Source organism: Melanotaenia boesemani, chromosome 4 (assembly GCF_017639745.1).
Source record: "Melanotaenia boesemani isolate fMelBoe1 chromosome 4, fMelBoe1.pri, whole genome shotgun sequence".
Classification (NCBI taxonomy): domain Eukaryota; kingdom Metazoa; phylum Chordata; class Actinopteri; order Atheriniformes; family Melanotaeniidae; genus Melanotaenia; species Melanotaenia boesemani.
In genome coordinates, this window is record NC_055685.1 from 3,714,876 (window position 1) to 3,735,398 (window position 20,523).

General features: G+C 41.2%; 1 protein-coding gene across 2 annotated transcripts in view; it reads right to left on the reverse strand.

Moving 5' to 3' along the window:
- Positions 1 to 20,523, reverse strand: part of LOC121638340 (nidogen-1-like) — a 50,050-nt gene that overhangs the window by 10,802 nt on the left and 18,725 nt on the right. For both annotated transcript variants that reach the window (XR_006010012.1, XM_041983066.1), the window contains exons 7-15: positions 19,318 to 19,518; positions 18,862 to 19,095; positions 16,463 to 16,600; positions 12,805 to 12,933; positions 10,365 to 10,508; positions 9,158 to 9,286; positions 1,941 to 2,177; positions 1,581 to 1,753; positions 272 to 398 (exon numbers count right to left, since the gene is read on the reverse strand). Coding sequence is in view for 1 of the 2 variants with exons in the window: in XM_041983066.1 (XP_041839000.1) it covers positions 272 to 398; positions 1,581 to 1,753; positions 1,941 to 2,177; positions 9,158 to 9,286; positions 10,365 to 10,508; positions 12,805 to 12,933; positions 16,463 to 16,600; positions 18,862 to 19,095; positions 19,318 to 19,518 (1,512 nt within the window). In the remaining variant the exon portion in view is untranslated. The remainder of the gene's footprint in view (positions 1 to 271; positions 399 to 1,580; positions 1,754 to 1,940; positions 2,178 to 9,157; positions 9,287 to 10,364; positions 10,509 to 12,804; positions 12,934 to 16,462; positions 16,601 to 18,861; positions 19,096 to 19,317; positions 19,519 to 20,523) is intronic.

Genomic DNA, 20,523 nt, shown 5'->3' on the forward strand with positions numbered 1-20,523 from the left:
AGATGGCAGAACAATGAGCTTGCCTTCCTTTACTTCCTGTTCAGGAGCAGCTCAGAGACTCACTTTTTCCAGAAATGGAGGCCATAACAGATGTAAGGGTTTTCAGATCTCAATGCAGATGATTTGACTTGCTTTCTGCTCTTTAGCTGTAAACTATCTGAAGATACCAAAAGTTATGAGATGTAAACAAGAAAGTTTTTTTTTCTAATCTGCTCAAACATGGGGACTAAACTGGTTCCAGATGTGAGAGCGTGTCTACTATCTGCTGTACCTTTAGTGATGAGCGGGACAATGTCTCCTCCATCCAGACTGGCCTTGCTGATCGCTGGTCCAGTTATGTCTGTCCAGTAAATCATCCTCTCCACGCAGTCGAAGGCCACAGCGATCACCACGCGGTCCTGAGAGAAAACACACACACACACACATCCATTCTTTTATCTGAAGTGACAGACAGCATCTGTCTGGAAATGCGGAGCTTTGTGTGACAGCCAGATGTCACAAAGCTTACAGCAGAAACAGGATAGTACAAAGCAGATCTGTAAATTCAGAAGAACAAAAACACACACTTACTGAAAACTGGGAAAAACCATCCAAAGCTGCTTTCCAGCATTTGTGACGCTGTAATGAGGATTTTCTGGTTTGGTTCATCATTCCTGATGTTATGTGTTTTTTATGGATTTTAGGGGTTAAGTGCTTCACTGGGAAAAATCCCACTTCATGAGTTCTTATATTTGGATGATGAAAGCTGTGAAGAAGCTGCCTGGAAATGTGGCTCACACCACGGCTTTGGATGGAAAGCTGTGTCCACACAAATGGATTGAATGTGTGGGGAAGAGGGAGTGTTACAGAAACATAAAGACGAGTTCATCCTGTACAAGTGAAGGAAAATGTACTGAACATGAAGAATCACGACTAACTGAGAAGACTTTTTTCATGAACTGTGATTTTGATGGAGGGAGAAGAGAATGAAGGGAAAAGGAGCTCTTTCTCATGTTCTATTCATTTTACTTATCTATTATCTTGTTTCTATATATGTGTTTGTTTATTTATTTGTTCTTTCCTGTATTCACCTTTCAGCTCATTAGGCTGGAGGAAATCTGGAAAAGGATGACGTAAAGATATAAATTGTTCTTGACATTTTTACCACAATTTTTTACTAGAAACACTAAAGACTTAGACTTTATTGTCCATGAGGGGAAATTCTTTTCCACCAACCGAGTCCCTGGACTCCCATCACCAAGTAAGCAGTATTGCACAGAACGCATAGAACATTATTATACATTCAAATCTATAATATAGCTTTTTCTTTCAGGACATCAATGTGTATTTTTTATTTTTTCTGAACTTTCTTTGATTTTTGGAAATTATGTTTCCTGTATTATTTTTCAACCAATAAACAAAACTGTCCTTTTCTTGTTTTTTTCTCTAAATACAATGGGTTGAATTTATCTATTTATATTTTATATGTTGTTTTTATGTAAAATAAAGATAATTTTTTAAATAAAATTTTTAAATAATTGTTAAATGTAAAATACTTGGTGTTATATGTAGAAGACAGTGTAGGGTGCAGTTGTTCGTACGGGGAGGTGAAGCAGAGGTTTGGCCTCTTCTTTCTTCATCCTGTAGCCATCCAGCGGGACATGTTCGATTCTCCCACTCTGAGCGAACAGCAGATGGGTTCCCGGAGCGACGGGGTGGACGTCGGGCCGTGGGGTCGGACCCGATGGAGAGGGAGTCACAGCCTGGTTGATGCCTGCACAGCAGATGGCAGATGCTCTGGTAAACACATCTACGGTGCAGCATAAAGACTGATGCACCCAACAAACATTTATCCCGTCATTGTTGTTCATTAGATTCTAATCATTAATGGGACAGTAGAAACAAATGTTACTGGTTTCAAAAAATCAGTTTGTTGCTGGTGCTACTAAAAGAGGACTCACACAGAGGAGTACTGCCGGGTCCGGTGCGGGTGTTGGGGATCTCCAGGCCCTTGGCGTCCACACACCAACACTGTCCAATGCTGGTGTGGCATTGCGTTGGTTCAAAGGCTCCATGTTGGTCACACTGTGGGGTGTACGGTGTCGGCCGAGGACGGAAGAAAGAGAATAACCCAGAACCAGAGGAGCTGGCAGCCTGGGCTTTCTCTCTCTGCAGCTCACACGGTGTCCTCTCACGCTCTGAGGACAAAAAACCGGTCAGAGTGAGACATCGGCAGTGGACATGATGGCTGGGATGTTTGTTGAGATCTAGAAGTTCCTTCAGACTCAGAGCTTCCACCCCACACCAGCTGCTTTACTTCTGGAAGATGGAGACTTGTTCAATCTCAGGAGACATAAGCGGTGGAAACTTTGTTGCAGCCACGAGAAAGACTCATTTTAATAAAATAAACATGAGGAGAAAAAGTGAGGGGATAAATACTCCAGGTTATGTTAATATATTAATTATTTCAAACTGTACGAACTGTGAACATAAAGCAATAACTTTTTCTACTTCCTCCTACACAAACCAGGATATCTTTATCTATCTATCTATCTATCTATCTATCTATCTATCTGTCTGTCTGTCTGTCTGTCTGTCTGTCTGTCTGTCTGTCTGTCTGTTTTTTTTGGCTGACCAAAGGGTGAACTGTCCTGTGAGCAAAAGGAAACAGTCCCATCCAGCTATCTGCAGATAACCTGTCTCTCCACAACATGGAAGATCCTGTCGGGCATCATAGCGGCTAAGATACGTTGGCACATGGATCAATACATGACAGAGACACAGAAAGGCATTGGTAAAGGTACGAGAGGAGCCAAACACCAGTTGCTGGTTGACAGAACTACTGTTCTGCATAGGCCGAACCCCCTCAGCCACTTAATAAACAAGTCTGGCTATGGCTACCGACTCAGGAATTGGGGCACCATTAGTCACCTCCTCTACATGGATGACATCAAACTGTACACTAACAGTTATCAAGACATTAACTCACTGATCTACACCACCAGGATATACAGCAGGGACATCAGAATGTAATTTGGAGTGGAGAAATGTGGCCAAGTGGTAACAAAGAGAGGGCAGGTAGTCCATACAGAGGGCTTTGCACTCCAAGAGTGCAGAACAGCAGATGTTGAGGAGAACTAAAAGTGTTACGTAACTGGAGCTTCATAAATCAGGCAATACGGATGTCTTTAACCTTTAATTTCGAACTTGAAGTTAACAGAACAACGAACACATTTCTCCACTGATGTCATAAACAACATTTTTTTTCTCTTCCGTCAAGACAGTCACTTACTTCAAAATAAAGCATTTCAAAATAAGACAGTCATAGCTCTAAGACAATAAAAGATTCCTGTGCATGTCAGAATTATAACACTAACTAATTAATGAATACAGACTAACTTGTACTCAGTAAACTAGACTTAACAACATGACTTTTCAGTGAACATTTCACAACTAAAAGGACCTTGGCATACCACAAGCAAACAGCAACCACAAAGAATCCACAAAGAAAGCTACCACATTTAAATATCTGCAACAAGTATGGCAAATCCTGAGAAGTCAGCTCAATGGCAAGAACAAGATCTAGGCAATTAACAGCTATGCCCTGCCAGTGATCAGATACCCTGCTTGGATAATAAGCTGGCCAAAGCAGGAAGTTCAAACCACAGATGTTAAAACATGGAAGCTGTTCACCATCCATGGAGGGCTGCACCCCAAATCCATTGTCCAGAAGCTATATACTAAGCACAAAGAGGGAGGCCGAGGATTAGTGAGCATCAGGACGACTATCCAAGATGAAACATCTCAGCTTTATGAATATATCAGAAAGATGGCCCCAAGGGATGAAGCACTGAGTGTCTCAGGCAATGGAACCTGGAGGAGAATGAAATGGAGGAACCATCATGGGAGGACAAGCCCCTATGTGGGATGTACCACCGACAGATAGCTGAAGTGGCTGATATGAAGCTCTACCAGTGGCTAGAAAGAGATGGATTGAAGGACAGCACAGAAGCACTAATCATGTCAGTGCAGGAGCAAGCCTTGAGTACCAGGGGCAATTAAGGCCCAGATCTACCATACCAGGCACGACTCCAGGTGCAGGCTGTGCAGAGGCCCCTGACACAATCCAGCACCTCACAGCAGGGTGCAAGATACTAGCAGGCAAAGAATACATGGAATGCCATAACCAAGTAGCCGGCATAGTGTACAGAAACATCTGTGCAGAATATGGAGTGGAGACCCCTAGGCCACAATGGGAAACGCCTCCCAAGGTGGTGGAAAATAAAAGGGCTAAGATCCTGTGGGACTTCCAGATACAGACCAACAAAATGGTAGTGGCCAACCAACCGGGCATTGTGATCATATATAAGCCACAAAGGACAGCCGTAGTGATCGATGTAGCCACCCCCAACAATGGAAATGTCAGGAAAAAGGAACATGAGAAACTGGAGAAATACCAAGGACTCAAGGAAGAACTGGAAATGGCCTAGGAGGTGAAGGCAACAGTAGTACCAGTGGTCATCAGAGCACCGGTGGCTGTGTCCCTCACGCTGGAGAAGTGGCTCCAACTGATACCTGGAGAAACATCAGACATCTCCATCCAGAAAAGTGCAGTCCTAGGAACAGTTGAGATACTGCGTAGGACTCTCAAGCTCTCAGGACTCTGGTAGAGGAAACAAGCTTGGAATGAACAGCCACCCAGCCTACCCAGGGAAGATGAGAGGGTGTTTTTTTACACTGTGTATATACACTTGACTCATCTGACCTGCACGAATATGTAAGCTAGCATACTTAAATGGGGTGATTTATACTGTTGGGGCCTTTTACCTACATAAAGCTATTTGCAGTTTGATTTTTGAACATTTGTGATGATACTTTTTAAGACCATATCTCCATTTAGTTTAAAGTTTAAAATGATTCACATATATGTGGATTATTTCCTTAGCTGGACATTATATTGATTAATTGGTTTATGTGAACCAGTTATTATAAACTAGACTGATGTGAATTTGTTTGAGTTGAATTATACTTAGAGAACTGAATTGGACTAATGAATGGGATTAAATTGGACTGTGTCTGAGATGGTTATAAATCGATGATGTATAAATACAGACAGACATCTTCTTCTTTTCATTTTTTTCCTTTAAAAGGTAAAAATGTTGATAAAATAAGAGCGGACCAAACTTTCAACATGCTGTACAACGTGGCAGCAGCAGACAAATGTGTGCAGAGAAGCTGCAGATTAAAGATGAGCACAGCTTTTTCAGCCTGCGGTCACATCCAGAGGAAACACTCTGCTCACCTCACTTTTATCCTCAAAGGTAATCTGATAAACCAAACAGCAGCCATAACACTTCTATCTGACAGACAGCCGGATGCACTCACAGGTATCCCGAACAATGAGACATGACTGAGGACCCCCAACAGAAATTAAACACTGGCTGCTGAGACAAAAGAAAAGGAGTGTGTGCTGCTTACAGTTAGAGATGTGGTGACGTGTTTTTACAGGGGACACAAAATGATGTGTCTCGCCTGCCAAGAGGCTCATAAAATGGATGAAAATATGACAAAAACTTTGGTGCAGAGGAGGAAGCTGTAATTATCGCTGAGCTCTTGACATCTGAAATCACTGCAGCAAACCTCTGAGAGACAATAACAACAAAAAAACTGACAGCCAGACCAGCTATCAACCAAACTTCTAACTCTAACCCCTAACTCTGACTGTAGTTATGGACTGCTGTTTTTCATCTGTATGTTTTTGTCTACATCAGTGGTTCACAACATGGGGTCCCTGGACCCCCAGCGAGGTTCCCCAAAGAGCAAGAGGGGGTCCCAGAGGCTTGACTATTCAGAACCAGTGTGATTTAACTTGTCTCCTCAGCTGACTTTTTTACAAACTCTGTGGAAACGTGGGATGGGCATTTAGTCAGAGTAAGCCAGGAATCGATTCACCAACTTTACGGTTGGTAGACAACTTCTCTTCCTCCTGCGTTACAGCTGCTCCCCCGTGTTATCTTTTAAAGACCCACTCTAATGCTAATTTGGAACCATTTAAAATGTTCTCAGTGGTATTTAATTTGTGATTATGAAGTTTTTGGCAAAAATCACAAAACCTGTGACTTTTTCCAGGACTTTTCGCCTCTGAGTTGTGGACGGAGTCAGCGCTGCTCAGTGCTCCGCACCCCCGCTGCCCTGTGGGATTATGACATGTAAATGAGGGTCTGTCTGGGCTCTGTCTGGGCTTTTCTGCCTGCCTTTGATTCACAATGATTTAAATGCAGAAATACTCATAAAAGCCATTTTTATCAAATATTTCACAAGATATGTCCTCTAGCATCAGATAAATGTCACATGGACATGTGAACAACATGAAAAACACGATTTTCACCGGAGTGGGTCTTTGAGTACTGCCTCCCTGTCTGGACCATTAATGGAGATAACATATCTTTACCCTAACCAGACATCTGCAGCTCAGCTGACGGTGGTTGGATGTTATCACACTTTTGGTCTTTGAGGGGGAAGAGATGAAGAGTTGGGTTTTCTGTGATCATAAAACTGCTGCCCGTCAGAATCTTAAATGCACTGCCGAGGTTAAGGTTTCAACAGGAAATGCTGGTTCCTGCTTTCTATGAAAACGTAGCTAAAGTGCGCTAAAAAGAAGCTCATTAGCATCATGAAGTTCAGTTTTTACATCTGTTTGCTGGTCTCTGTGTTCACATTTGCTGTAATTAAATGTAGCCAACCTGCCAATAAAGGTGTCCCCATTCACCAAATTTTCTGTTTCTGTTGTCAGAGGGTGAAATAAGTCTGAAATTCTCACTGAAATGTGGCCCATTAAAAGGATGCTCATTCCATTTTAAATCATTTGCAAGGATTCTCATCTTCTTGAATAAAATGTTGATTATTTAAGCAACTTATCTTTTGACAATTCATTTTGGCTTCATTTACAAGTATGATGATAACTGTAATGCAGTTTTTCAGTTTTTGCTAATGATATTTTTTTGATATCCTGCAGCAGTAAACTTTTTTTTTGTTGTTTCTGAGTTTTAAAGCAATGCTACACACCCTTCCAACCGCAAAACTCTGAGCTTCTGACTTGTTTTACGGCCCACTGACATTCATAATGCACATTCCTGGACCCTTTGTTGCCCTGCAGCATTCGAAAGCTGAGAAATCACATTTCGCATTTTTTTTCCATTTTCGCTTAATGCACTGCTTTACATGCTAGCAACTGGATATCAACACACTGGCTGTTTGAAACACACACCAAAGAAATGCAGGAGGACATTCATTTAGGAAGAGAGAAAAGAACAGAGCAATAGAAAAGATGAGTCAACATCAGGCTGACTTTTACTGGCTGGAGAGATCTCAGAGCAGAGACAGGATGACGATGATGCTGGATTAGCCGTTGCTAGGGGCGACTCACTGAGAAAATCTGCCAAAGTTCTGTAGTGCTGCTTTTACAATTAAAATCCTTTTTTATTCACTGTATATGTAGAAAATATCCAGCACCAAGTTCAAACTGCAGTCTACAGCAAGAAGATTAATCCCAAAACCTAAAAATCCACCTGATATGTTTTCATGGATCCAGTCCAACCTTATGGCAGCTGGTGGAAGTGGCACTATGTTCACATTAAAGGCAGAAGATTCATCAGACTTTTTTTTAGCTCCATCCTGAACCTCTGAAACCCATAGTCCGATGTTTGTTGAGTCTGATATGAAGTTTGTTTACACTGCGATCACTTCTCCAGCATCTTTCACCAACATGCCACCTAGTCTCTGTGTACTCTGAGTATGTAAACCTACACAACCATGACCAGAATGACGTTACAGACCAGTGTTTACTCTCTTCAGAGTTTACACAGCCTCTATCTGAGCCGTCTGTACAAACACACTTCTGAACCATAACATGGAGTAATTTTCTCGCCCTTCCTCAAACTGACTTAACACATAAAGCCAAAGGATGGAGGGAGAAAAAGTTCCAAACACACATGAAAAAATATTTCATTATTGACCTTTAAAATTCCATGTCTAATTATCATGTTTTTTCTGCCTGGAGTGTTTGTTTGTTTGGTTATTTATTTATATATTTATTTTATGTAAACCTGCATGTCAAAGCTGAAGCTTTAATCCCAGTCAGCATCAGACATGATGTTTCCAGCCTCAGTTGTTAGATTATGAAGCTAAAATGATGTAAAATGAATGTATGAATAGATATAGCAGAATAAAGGCCGACCAGAAGAAGAAAGCAGAATTTATTATTAACAGAACTTTGTAGAAATAACACACAGATCAACAGTGACCAAGCCTCTTCTCATCTCATCGTTCTCTTAAATCTTGGCTTTCAGGAGAAAAAATATTGGCATTGAAACAAACACACAACAGAAACTATTTCCATGTTTCCACTTTTTCCTCATTTCCAGTTATTCCTGCTACTATTTACCTGCTATCCTCACTAAACCAACTCCAGCTCAGCTGCTTTGTGATGCCACCGTGCATCAGAAACGTCTTCTTGGCTTTATTCCAGCCATAGAGGAGCATTATTTTTCTTCTTTTCACACACACATAGAACTTTCTGCTCACTGGTTGATCTTTGGCTGCTCCTGATTGGACGTTACCGTCAATCTAAGCTCTCTGATTGGTGGAAAGTTTGACAGGACGTGGCTTCATCATCATGTCCAGGTCTAAATAGAGGTCTCTTAGCAACATAGTAGTGATGGTGATGTTTTTATGATGAAATGTGATAAATAATGCTGTTATCATGGATCACTGTGGATTTACCAGATAGAGTTTGTGAGTAAACACTACATTTTGTGTTTTGTGTAAACCTCCTTCACAGGATATAAATGTCAGGAAAAGCTCAGTAGATCACCTGAAGCAGTGGTTCCCAACCTGGGGTTCAGGACCCTTCAAGGGCATCCCCCAAAGTGCACAGGGAGTCCCAATGGCTTTGGACATTCAGACTTATTGTGTTTAATGTTCACGCATTGTTCCTGTTTTAAGAAAAATATGAACAATGTATTTGCAAGAAGGGGGTCCCCAAAGAAAGTAGGTTGAGAACCACTAGCTATCATTTACAATTCACCCCACAGAGTTACACACTACTGTTCCTGAGAAACTTTTGATGATATTAGCGATAGGGATTATGATCAGCTCTGTGTCAGAGTTTAGTACCTACCTGACGATGCAGGACTGCACTGGAAGCCGTCTCCCTGGTAACCTGGACGACACTGGCAGATGAAGGAACCCTGTGTGTTGGAGCAGAGAGCCTCGCGGTGGCATGGATCCTGCTGACAATCATCTACATCTGAACCAGTGGATAAATAAAAACAAAGATTAAGAAGCAGCCACAGAATCACCTGTTAGATGAACACAAGCAGCTTCATCATCAGAATTTTTACAAGAAATAATCACTTGTTTCCTCTCGATGACTGAGACAAGCTAAAAGAAACATCTCCAACATGATGATGATGCTGAAAAGATGATTTCATCCTGCTGTTCTCTGTTCACAGACAATGATCTTGTTAAGCTAAACAAATGTCCTCAGTTTACAGACAGAAAAATTAAAAAGCCTCAGTGAAACATTTGGAAATCTGGAAAACCTGCCGGATTGGGGCCCTCGAGGACCAACGTTGGCTACCCCTGCTATAAAAGGTTCTGATCTCAACATCATCACATGAAGAAAGACAAAGACAGTTTAGGTCCAGACAAGGACGCACTCGGTCCTCTGAGGTGCTCGTAGTTAAAATAACTCATCTGATAACCATCCTGAGAATCATTCTTTAAAGCATCCTGACTTAAACTTTATTGCCTCCTGCCTTTACTCACTTCTATACATCTGACAGATGAGTTATCCAGCTGTGAGGCTCATGTTCTGATCCTCCAGGCTCTGCCAGAAAAAAGTTCCCCTTCTGCAAGACATGAGGTCTTTAGCCACCCTGACAGTGAGTGCTTATCTACCTGCAACATCTATTGGGGGATGAACTGATCAACTCATTTGACGACACTAAATGCAGACACCAGGGAATGAACAGGACTGACATGTCATCAGACAAAGTTTAACAGAACCATTCTTTCCTTTCTTTTTTTTTTATTTATTTTGTCGTTTTTTTTCCCAAGAAAAAACAATACTTTAATTGCTTAGAAAAAAGTCAACCTCAGACCTCATTTCATCATCATTTCTTTAAAAAATATGAATCAAAACAATGAACACTTGCGTAAAAAAAAAGAAGTAAAAGATCCAGATGTTTCCTCTGCTGCAACCTTCAACACAGACTGCTTGAAGGCTTATTTTAATGCGAATGCTGGTGAAAGTCATAACAGTTTAAAACAGCCGTCGGCTCCACTCAGCAGAGGTCGGTCTGAGATGATAACCGTGAACCCACCATGACACAGTCGGCCGTCACCATGGAAACCTGGCAGACAGGAGCACGTGTAGGCCGATCCTCCGCTGTAGCTGCACCGTGCTCTCTCTGCAACGTCACAGTCATGACTTCCTCTCTGGCAGTGATCCACCGGGCGGTTCTCCTCTGCAGAACAAGCAACACAACGTGTCAGAGCCTGCACAGAACCGGGCTGAGCCCAGACCCTCACTAAACCCCAAATCAGGAGAAGCTAAAACAGCAAGAACCTGTGAACACAAAACAAACACAGGGATTCCTACACTTTACTTTTATCTCGTCTCTCACCGTATAAACCTAGATAATTCATGTTTTTTTGACCAACTTGTTTTCATTTCTTATTCTACATTTAGTTTTCCATTCCTTGCTGGAACACAGACCACAAGATGTTGATACCAGGAAATTCTAGGCTTTCTAATGAGATAAAAACAGAGATGCTGTTGATGTGAGGTGATGTAATCAGCATTCGTCAAAGACCTCCAGTTTATCCCCAAATGTGAGAAAATCATTGAATAGTTAAAAACAAAGTTTCTCAAAGAAATATTGATGGGATTTTAAAAATATTATTCCTTCTACAGTCAGAATGTAATTACTCTATTCAGGGAATCTGGAGGAAGTTCAGTAAAGGAAAAGGGAGCAGGTCTGATCTGGACATGGAGATCTCTGATCCCTCAGACAGACCTGCATCCAAAACCATCATCATCACCAGCTGATAGAACCACACGAACAAGTACTACCGTGGAAACCGTCATCAGCTCTACAACAGAGTTATATTCACAGACTTTACTGAGCCGAGAAGAAGCCGCATGTCAACCTGGTCCAGAGTCGACTGCTCTGGACTCTGAGGCATCTGGGTTGGACCATCACAGAGTGAAATCCTGGATTGTGGTAAGACCAGTTAATATACCAGGTCTTTGTTTGAAGAAATGGAGCAAATGGAGCAGGGCTACTCAATTCGGTCCTATGAGGGACGTAGTCCAGAAGGTTTTCCGTGTATTCCTGCTCTAACACACCTGACTCAAATTAAGGAGTCATTGTGAGAGAATGTCAAATCCATGTAATTTGACTGTGGTGTGTTGAAGCAGGAATTCACTGAAAACCTCATAGGACCGAAATCGCGGACCGAAGTGAGTAGCCCTGAAATAGAGCATCCAGACTTTTGTCAGCAACAACTCCAAAAACCTGGTTCCGATGGTCTGGGGTCAGATCAGAGCTCTGTGATTCTGTGATGTGAAGAAGGAGTTGGAAACCTTCCGCAGAGGTTTTGATCCATATTGAAGTGACAGTTGCTGCAGGTATGTCGGCTGCAGGTATGTTGGCTGCACACATCATCATGTTCTAAAAAGCAGGTGGACATGATCTGAGCTTTGTGACATGATGCATTATCCTGCTGGAAGTAGCATCAGAAGATGCTCCACTGTGGTCATAAAGGGATGGACATGGTCAGCAACAATACTCAGGTAGGCTGTGCTGGTTAAACCAGGCCACGTTGGTACTAAGGGACCCAAAGCGGGCCAAGAAAACATTCCCCATACCATTACACCAGCAGCAGCCTGAAGCGTTGATCCAAGGCAGGATGGATCCTGTTCATGATGTTTCCACCAAATTCTGAGCCTAGCATCTGAATGTGGAGCTGTGGTAGGAACCAGTGCTTATCTGACTTCCTGTTGTCTTTCTATCATCTCCAACCAGTCTGTCCATTCTCCTCTGACCTCTGACATTAACCAGACATTCTGGACCAGACAACTGCTGCTCGCTGGATATTTTCTCCTCTTCAGACCATCTCTGTAAACCCTAGAGATGATTGTGTGTGAAAATCCCAATAAATACTCCAACAACAATCATGCCATGTTCAAAATAATTAAAATCCCTTTTCTTCCTCATTCTGATGCTCAGTTTGATCTTCATCAAGTCGTCTTCACCATGTTTACATGACTAGATAGTCCCATGTGATTGGCTGATTAGATATTAGTGTTAACAGGAAGTTGAACAGGTGGTGCTGACAAACTTTTGTTTTCTAATCTTTTTTCTCCAGTTTTCTGACTGAAAATGAAACTAATTCTTGTTGACTTTCTTGAAGGATGATTGAGCAGAAACACATCCGTGCCTGTTGGTGACTTCTTGGCAGAACTTTTAGGATTGTTCTTAAAAACTATAAAAAGAAACAAATACCGATGTTAATGAATTCGAACAAGAGACACACCTTTCTAAAGATCATGTCTGGGTAAAAAGAACATAAAATTGTGCTTTAAAGTTGGTAAAAACCTCTGTAGTTCATGCATGTTTGCAGCTTTTGGAATATCTGGATCTGGGAACATGGGATTCCTTAAACACACACATACAGACAGATACAGACACACATACACACACACGTATAGAAATACACACAGTGACGTTAACAGACACACAAACAGTTCAAACATACCAATACAGGTCTTTCCATCGCTGGCGAACACAAAGCCAGTGGAGCATTCGCAGCGGAAAGTTCCAGGCTGATTACTGCAGACAGCGTTGGGTCCACAGACCCGAGGAGTCTCCTGACACTCATCCATATCTGCAAACAACACGCCACAAGATTACTCTCATGTGGAATATTATCATTAATATTGTCATATATGTGCAGTTGATTACTTTGTGATAAGTAGGAATGTTACAGTTACTTCATTCCAAATCGCGGAATTTAAGCCATGATTAATGGATCATAAATATCCATCAAAATCACCACTTTCCATAAAGAATCATGTTTTAACCAGATCATCAGATCAGGAAGGAAAACTACATCCATGTGTTACCACTTGTGCTGCTTTCTGGGAAATTCGGCAGAGGAAGAGTTTTTCCCTCTAATCTAACGGATTAAATCATCCCGGTCAGATTTTTTGGGTTATAGAAAAAAGTGGACCAAGGTGTCATTGTGGAGTTCTCCAAATGGTGAATGGTCTGTACTTACATAGCGCTTTTATCCAAAGCGCTTTACATATACGTCACATTCACCCATTCACACACACATTCACACACTGATGGCAGAAGCTGCCATGCAAGGCGCTCAACCACGACCCATCAGAAGCAATTAGGGGTTCGGTGTCTTACTCAGGGACACCTCGACATGAGCTCGACAGGCCGAGGATCGAACCGACAGGCCGAGGATCAAACCGGCAACCCTTGGGCTACAGGACGACCACTCTACCCACTGAGCCATGCCGCCCCTCCAGCCTGTAAAGCAGCTATAAAAGTTTCAGAGAAGAGCTGAATTTATACTCGTGTTGCGTACAGTCACCGTAGGCTCCACCTAGGTCCTTGGAGGCTTGACACACACCTCTTCCAGACCTGACGTGCACCCCTGCTACGCAGTGTGGTTATGCAGAAGAACTCCCTTGGTCAGTTTGTGATTCTGTATTTCCAGATTTCTGGATCTTTTTATTTGTACGCCGGCCCTATCATACGCTACGGAGCCCGTCTAGTGTCAGTGGTGAAAAAAATAAAGACCGGTAGGATTCCGTGCACGCGGATTATGAAACCGTGCTCACAGTTTAACAACCCGTTAGCACAGATTATGAAACCGTGCTCACAGTTTAACAATCCGTTAGCACAGATTATGAAACCGTGCTCACAGTTTAACAATCCGTTAGCACAGATTATGAAACCGTGCTCACAGTTTAACAATCCGTTAGCACAGATTATGAAACCGTTTTTAAAAAAATCATAAACAACTTTAATTTACATAACCACGTGAACATTTTATTGAATTAGCAAATCGAGTCAAAATGTTATCAATACAAATGACATTGTTAATTTCTTAAGGCCACATATTTAAGTAGAAATACTGTTGTTTTCAAAGATATATGCGTTGTAATTGCACACTGACAAGTCTGGACATTTGCATGTTGTAAAATATTTACTTTTGGAGCTGTTTTTCTTTCCAAAGTTAATGTTGGAGGGGCAGTTCACAGGCTAAGGGATTTTTTTCTAATCATTTGCAGTCATGTTATTTTAAGAGCTGCAGAGGTCTGATGAGCACTTGCCATTGTTGATGCTCCAAAACAAATAAACCTTGCATACGAAACCAAACAATACTCATTTATTTTCAAAGTTTTAAACTCAAGAAACTTCCCTTATGTATCTATCAGTATACAATGGGTGTATAGGTTAATACATTGATGTGGATACAACTTAAACTCTTTATATTCAGGATATGACCACTTTCACACATCGAGACAGTAGCGCTCACTGTTACATGCCCTCTCGTGGTGAAGTGTAGGAATTACAGTTACATCCTTGCCATTCTAAATCTGACTGTGAACTCTTAAGGTAAAGGAAAACTAAATGCACCAAACCCCAGAAACAGCAGACAAATTTTACTTGTTCTACCTGAGATCCGATACATATGTCAAAAATTACAACAAAAACAAATGCAAAACATTAACTGATGGCATAAACAGAAAAAACTGAAAACAAAAGGATGAATGAAGAGAATGGCAAAATATAAACTGTGAGCACGGTTTCATAATCTGTGCTAACGGATTGTTAAACTGTGAGCACGGTTTCATAATCTGTGCTAACGGATTGTTAAACTGTGAGCACGGTTTCATAATCTGTGCTAACGGATTGTTAAACTGTGAGCACGGTTTCATAATCCGCGTGCACGGAATCCTACCGGTCTTTATTTTTTTCACCACTGACACTAGACGGGCTCCGTAATACGCAGACGCCACGCGAGTTTAAATCCAGCTAAAGGAGACCTTACAGTGAATACATTTCACCTCCTGGAGGACAACCACCAGTCGAGATAAATGCTTTGTAGTTTGATTAAATGATGTTTACCTATATAATACCGAAATTAACTGTTATTGTGTCACTTGCAATTTTATCATTATGTACACGATTAAAGCACAACATGACTCGTTCGGCAGCGTTTACTGGATGCTATGTTACACAGTTTTACTGTTCAAACATAACTGACTCTGTCGATGTCTTTTACTGGTCAGTGTTTGATGGTCTGTAGCAAAAAGCCTATTTAGTTCCAGGTATGTGATCTTGTTTCTTTATTTCCACTGTTCCAGTTTCATTTATGTGTCAAACAGCAGCTTTTCTGCTAAAGGCCTGCTGGAAGTCAGAGCTAGATGGATGTTTTCGTGCTTTCTAAAGGAATGTTCAAAAGCATTTCTATAGTGTAGTTTCCAGAAAGAAGCTTCCAGAGTCCAGGCAGAGGTCCTGTAGCCTTTTCATCTGGAGTTAGTATGTAAGATTTACTTATTCTTCATACAGCAGAGGAGATTTATGTTTACTTATTGTTCTATTATTTTATGTTAGCATCAAAAGATAGAAATAAATAAACTTAAATACCTATAAGGAGTGTTCATGTGATTTTACACATTTATAGTATTAATACAGAATAATAGTAATTATTTGTTTGACAATAATAAAGCTACCAAAAACATCTATAATGTCAGTGAAAAGTTCACCTCCATGGGGCAGAAGACAAGTATCAGACTGTATACAATGAAGTTTTGTGCAAAGTTTTTACCATAAAATGATGCAATATGTTTCAGAAACTGTCATGGCTCTGCTTAACCTGGCAGTAGTCTCTGTGTGTGTGTGGGCGTGTGTGTGTGTGTGTGTGTGTGTGTGTGTGTGTCTGTGTGTGTGTGTGTCTTCTTTGCAGGTGGAGCTTCTGTTTCTGGCAGCAGGTTTCTCACACAGCTGATGATTATCTCATTACTCGTAGAGCATACATACTCTGGTCGGCTCACACACCTCTGCCGGATCGTTGCTTGCACATATGTGGTAATGTTTGGTCTCTGCAGTATTCTTGGTGTTGTTAAAGTGATCTGTGAGAATTTAACTTTTTGCTCCACTCTGTCTAGAAGTTCTCCTGCCAACCTGCCCTGCCGTCACTACTTACTGCCTTTGTCAATAAACAGTTTTTTGTTACTTCAAGGCTGTTCGTCTGCTCTTGGGTCCTCTTAGCTTCTTGTACAACAGAAACAGTATGAATAAAATATGATACATCAGCCATGGTTAAACCTTCATCTATAAACCTGGAAAAACCTTGAACACTGAGTGTGTGAGAGTGGAGGGAGCATTACCAACACAGTAGCGACCATCTCCAATGAAACCAGTTGTACATTCACAGCTGAACTGGAGGCCTTCCCCAGGTCTGCACGCAGCGCTGATGTCACAGCCATGACGGCCCGTGAAACAGGGGTTCTGCTCCGGAGGATCGTCTATCAGACACATAAAACATTAGCATCAGTTGTCTGGCAGATGTATGGGAAGATAAGTCATGTTCATCACCTATCTCTCTCTCTCTCTCTCTCTCGCTCTCTCTCTCTCTCTGTCAATCTGTCTGTCTGTCTATCTATCTATCTATCTATCTATCTATCTATCTATCTATCTATCTATCTATCTATCTATCTATCTATCTATCTATCTATCTAACATGCCTACCTACCTACTTACCTACCTCTCTCTCTCTCTCTCTCTGTCTCGCTCTCTCTCTCTTACTACATATATATATATATATATATATATATATATATATATATATATATATATATATATATATAATTTGTGTGTGTGTTGTTTTGTTATTTCACTTATATGTGAAGTTGAACTGAATTTTTAAAAAAGTCTCTGGAACCCTCTTGTTCCCATCATGCAGCTGAACACTGAGACTCCATATTTGAAATTTCTTCCTCGCAGGAAACATGACCCCGATGTCCCACTTTATGCCAACAAACCCCAGCTGAGGAGGCCTGTGTTTGTTTGTATAACAGGGAGACTCTCCAACATCCCATCAACAAACCCACTGATGGGGTGTTGCATGATAAAAGAGCCCTCCTGCTCTTTTACCTTTGCCCCTTGAAAAAATACAAATGTGGTATCTCATTGACCTCACCAGCTGACCTCCACCACCTGCTGATGCTCTCTGATTGCAGCTGAGGAAATACAACCCAGTTCAGATTGCTGTTTGTCTTCCTCTGATGTTCCACTGCAAACACCACCGAGGTGTTTAACTGCTGGAGGCGTGTTTCAGAGCATTCCTGCAGGTAATAATACATCGCTCTGCTCTGGCTGTCCCTCTCAGACATGAAAAATGTGTCAACTACACCACCATGTTTATCTGAGACCAAACTTTACAAAACACAAACTGTGCAAATATTTCTATATCAGAAATATCAAATAAGAAAATAAATCTTAAAGATACTTGCCTAAGCTATAAACTGTATCTATGTAGTTTTATCCAACAGTGTAAAATCCAAAGGTATGTATTTTTTTCTTATACCTGAATGACCTACAAACTGTTTAACATTTAGGTCTGCCTATTATATATATATATATATATATATATATATATATATATATATATATATATATATATATATATATATATATATATATATATAACTGCATGTAGAAGCTAAAGCTTTTAATTCCAGTCAGCATCAGACACGATGTTTCCAGCCTCAGCTGTCAGATTATGAGGCTAAAATGATGTAAAATGAACGTATGAATAGATGTAGCAGCATAAAGGCCGACCAGAAGAAGAAAGCAGAATTTATTACTAACAGAACTTTGTAGAAATAACACACAGATCAACAGTGACCAAGCCTTTTCTCATCTCATCATCCTTTCAAGTCTTGGCTTTCAGGAGAAAAAATATTGGCATTGAAACAAACACACAACAGAAACTATTTCCATGTTTCCACTTTTTCCTCATTTCCAGTTATTCCTGCTACTATTTACCTGCTATCCTCACTAAACCAACTCCAGCTCAGCTGCTTTGTGGCGCCACCGTGCATCAGAAAAGTCTTCTTGGCTTTATTCCATCTTTGATGGGTTGATCTTTGGCTGCTCCTGATTGGACGTTACCGTCAATCTAAGCCCTCTGATTGGTGGAAAGTGGCTGCATCATAAATTTCCAGGTCTAAATAGAGGTCTCTTAGCAACATAGTAGTGATAGTGATATTTTTATGATGAAATGTGATAAATAATGCTGTTATCATGGACCATTGTTGATTTACCAGATAGAGTTTGTGAATAAACTCTACATGTTGTGGCTGGATTTTAAACCTTCTGGAGGGTAAGCTATCCATCACAATTTACGGCACAGTTACACACTACCATTTCTGAGAAACTGTTGATATAAGAGATAGGGCTTGGGGAAAAGGGTCAAGTTATACTAAACAAATCTAAAAGGTTTGCTGTGGTCTGGGTCCAAAAAAAAGAAAAAAAGAAAAAAAATGATTTGGTTTGATGACCACAGGGTGACTACAGCAGCAACCTGACCGGGAACCATCAAGCGCAGGGCTCACATTGACTTTTCACATTATTTAGTTCATTTTCATTGAAAATAAGAAAAAAACTTTGTTTTGCCTTCTGTGCTGATGACTTTTTCCTCGGCTTCCAAACCCAGTTTCTAGTATGTTAATGAAGCATTTGATAGTTTTCTGGTGTTCCTGGAGCTCATGGTGTTGGAACTTACTGTGGACTGAGCCAATCTTGTTGGTCATGGCGTAGCGGATCAGATGGTTTTGAGCATCAAACATTACAAAGATCTGGTCCACACTGAGTTGCTGGGTGGACTGGGCCACACTGGTGGCCTCATCATGTGGGCAGCTCTGGAAGGTGATGGTTTGACGCCACTGGTAGCTTCTGGTCTGAGCATTGCCGTCAGGGGAGATGATGGTGTAGTCGCGGCTGGAGGAGGAAGTGATCACTGGGAGAAGAAACAGCTTCAGAATATAGAAGTGGAATTTGTTTTGGCCCTAAAAGGGTCCAATTTAAATTTTACCATGTTTATTTATTTTTTTATAACTGGATCAACTTTAAAGCTACACATCATATACACAGTAACAAGGTCATGGTAACTCCAATAGGATTGTGTTAGCTTAGCTTCAGGCAAAGTCAACAGTGTGTTTTCATCAGTAAGTGTTCTTACAGTTTTTGTCATACTGGTAGATCTCCTTGTACGGGTTTATCTGGACAGAGTATCCCTGTGGGATGACTGGCAGACGTCCTTCCAGCTCTGTGCTCACTACCAAATGGTCGTGCTCATCGATTCCTTTGAACTGTTGCTTGATGATCAGTCGTTCATTACCAGGCTGAAAGACCACATCAGCCTGCCGGGAAAACACTCCTCCTGCAAGGATGAGGATGAAAATGAATGAATGTAGATGATGCAAGCAGGATGTGCTCACACTCTTCCAGCCTGCCTGTCTCCTGAGACCTCCTCTGCCTGGTGGTCAGCAGTGCTGGAGCACAACAAGGGACTGTACTCTCACCATTTCTCTTCAAACTACAACTCAGACTTCTAACAAAACTGTCAGTCCTGTCATCTGCAGAAATACTCTAATTACTCTGCAGTTGTGGCGAGTATCTGTGATGGACAAGAAACCAAGTACAGAGAACTGGTCAGTCAGTTTGAGTCAGTTTGTGAAACAAAAGATGATTGTTGATTTCAGGAGGAACAGGAGTCAAAAAAAGCACAGTTTACATCCTGGGAGAAGAGTTGGAGGTGATGGAGGACTATAGATCACTGGGAGTTCAGCTGGACAACAGTCTACATTAAAATGCAACACTTAGGCCATCTACAATAACAAACAGAGCAGTTGTGAAGCTGTGAACAAGCTTCAACCAGTTGTATGAATCAAGTGGAACCACAGACTAAGTATATTCATGTGTGAGTTCATGTAGACTCACACTTAATGGCTGGCCATAGTTCTCTGTTTGGTCTCTGTTGGTGCCCCACAAATGCAATTTTACATGTTATAAAGTTATGCTGCCACTTGGGGGGTTGCTGTTGTATGTCCTTTAGCTTTGGTCTGCTGTAAAAAAGACACAAGTCAAAATGAAAAAAGATTTGTTCTTTGCTGAAGTAAAGCTAAGTCTTGAATAACTGTCCAGTGCAGTTGTCGTAATCTATTTTCACATTCCCTTCCTTATGACTTAGGTTTTGTTTTTGTGTTTCATCTTTTATGTAATGGCTTTAGCTAGTTCAAGCTGACTTTCAAACAATCAGGAAATGACCAACATGTAGCATCATCTTCAGAGCCCATAGACTGATAGCTTTTCAAAGGACTGCACACTTGTCTGTCCGCATTGAAAAAAAATTCAGAGGCTGCAGTATGCCATGGCTCTTATAGAC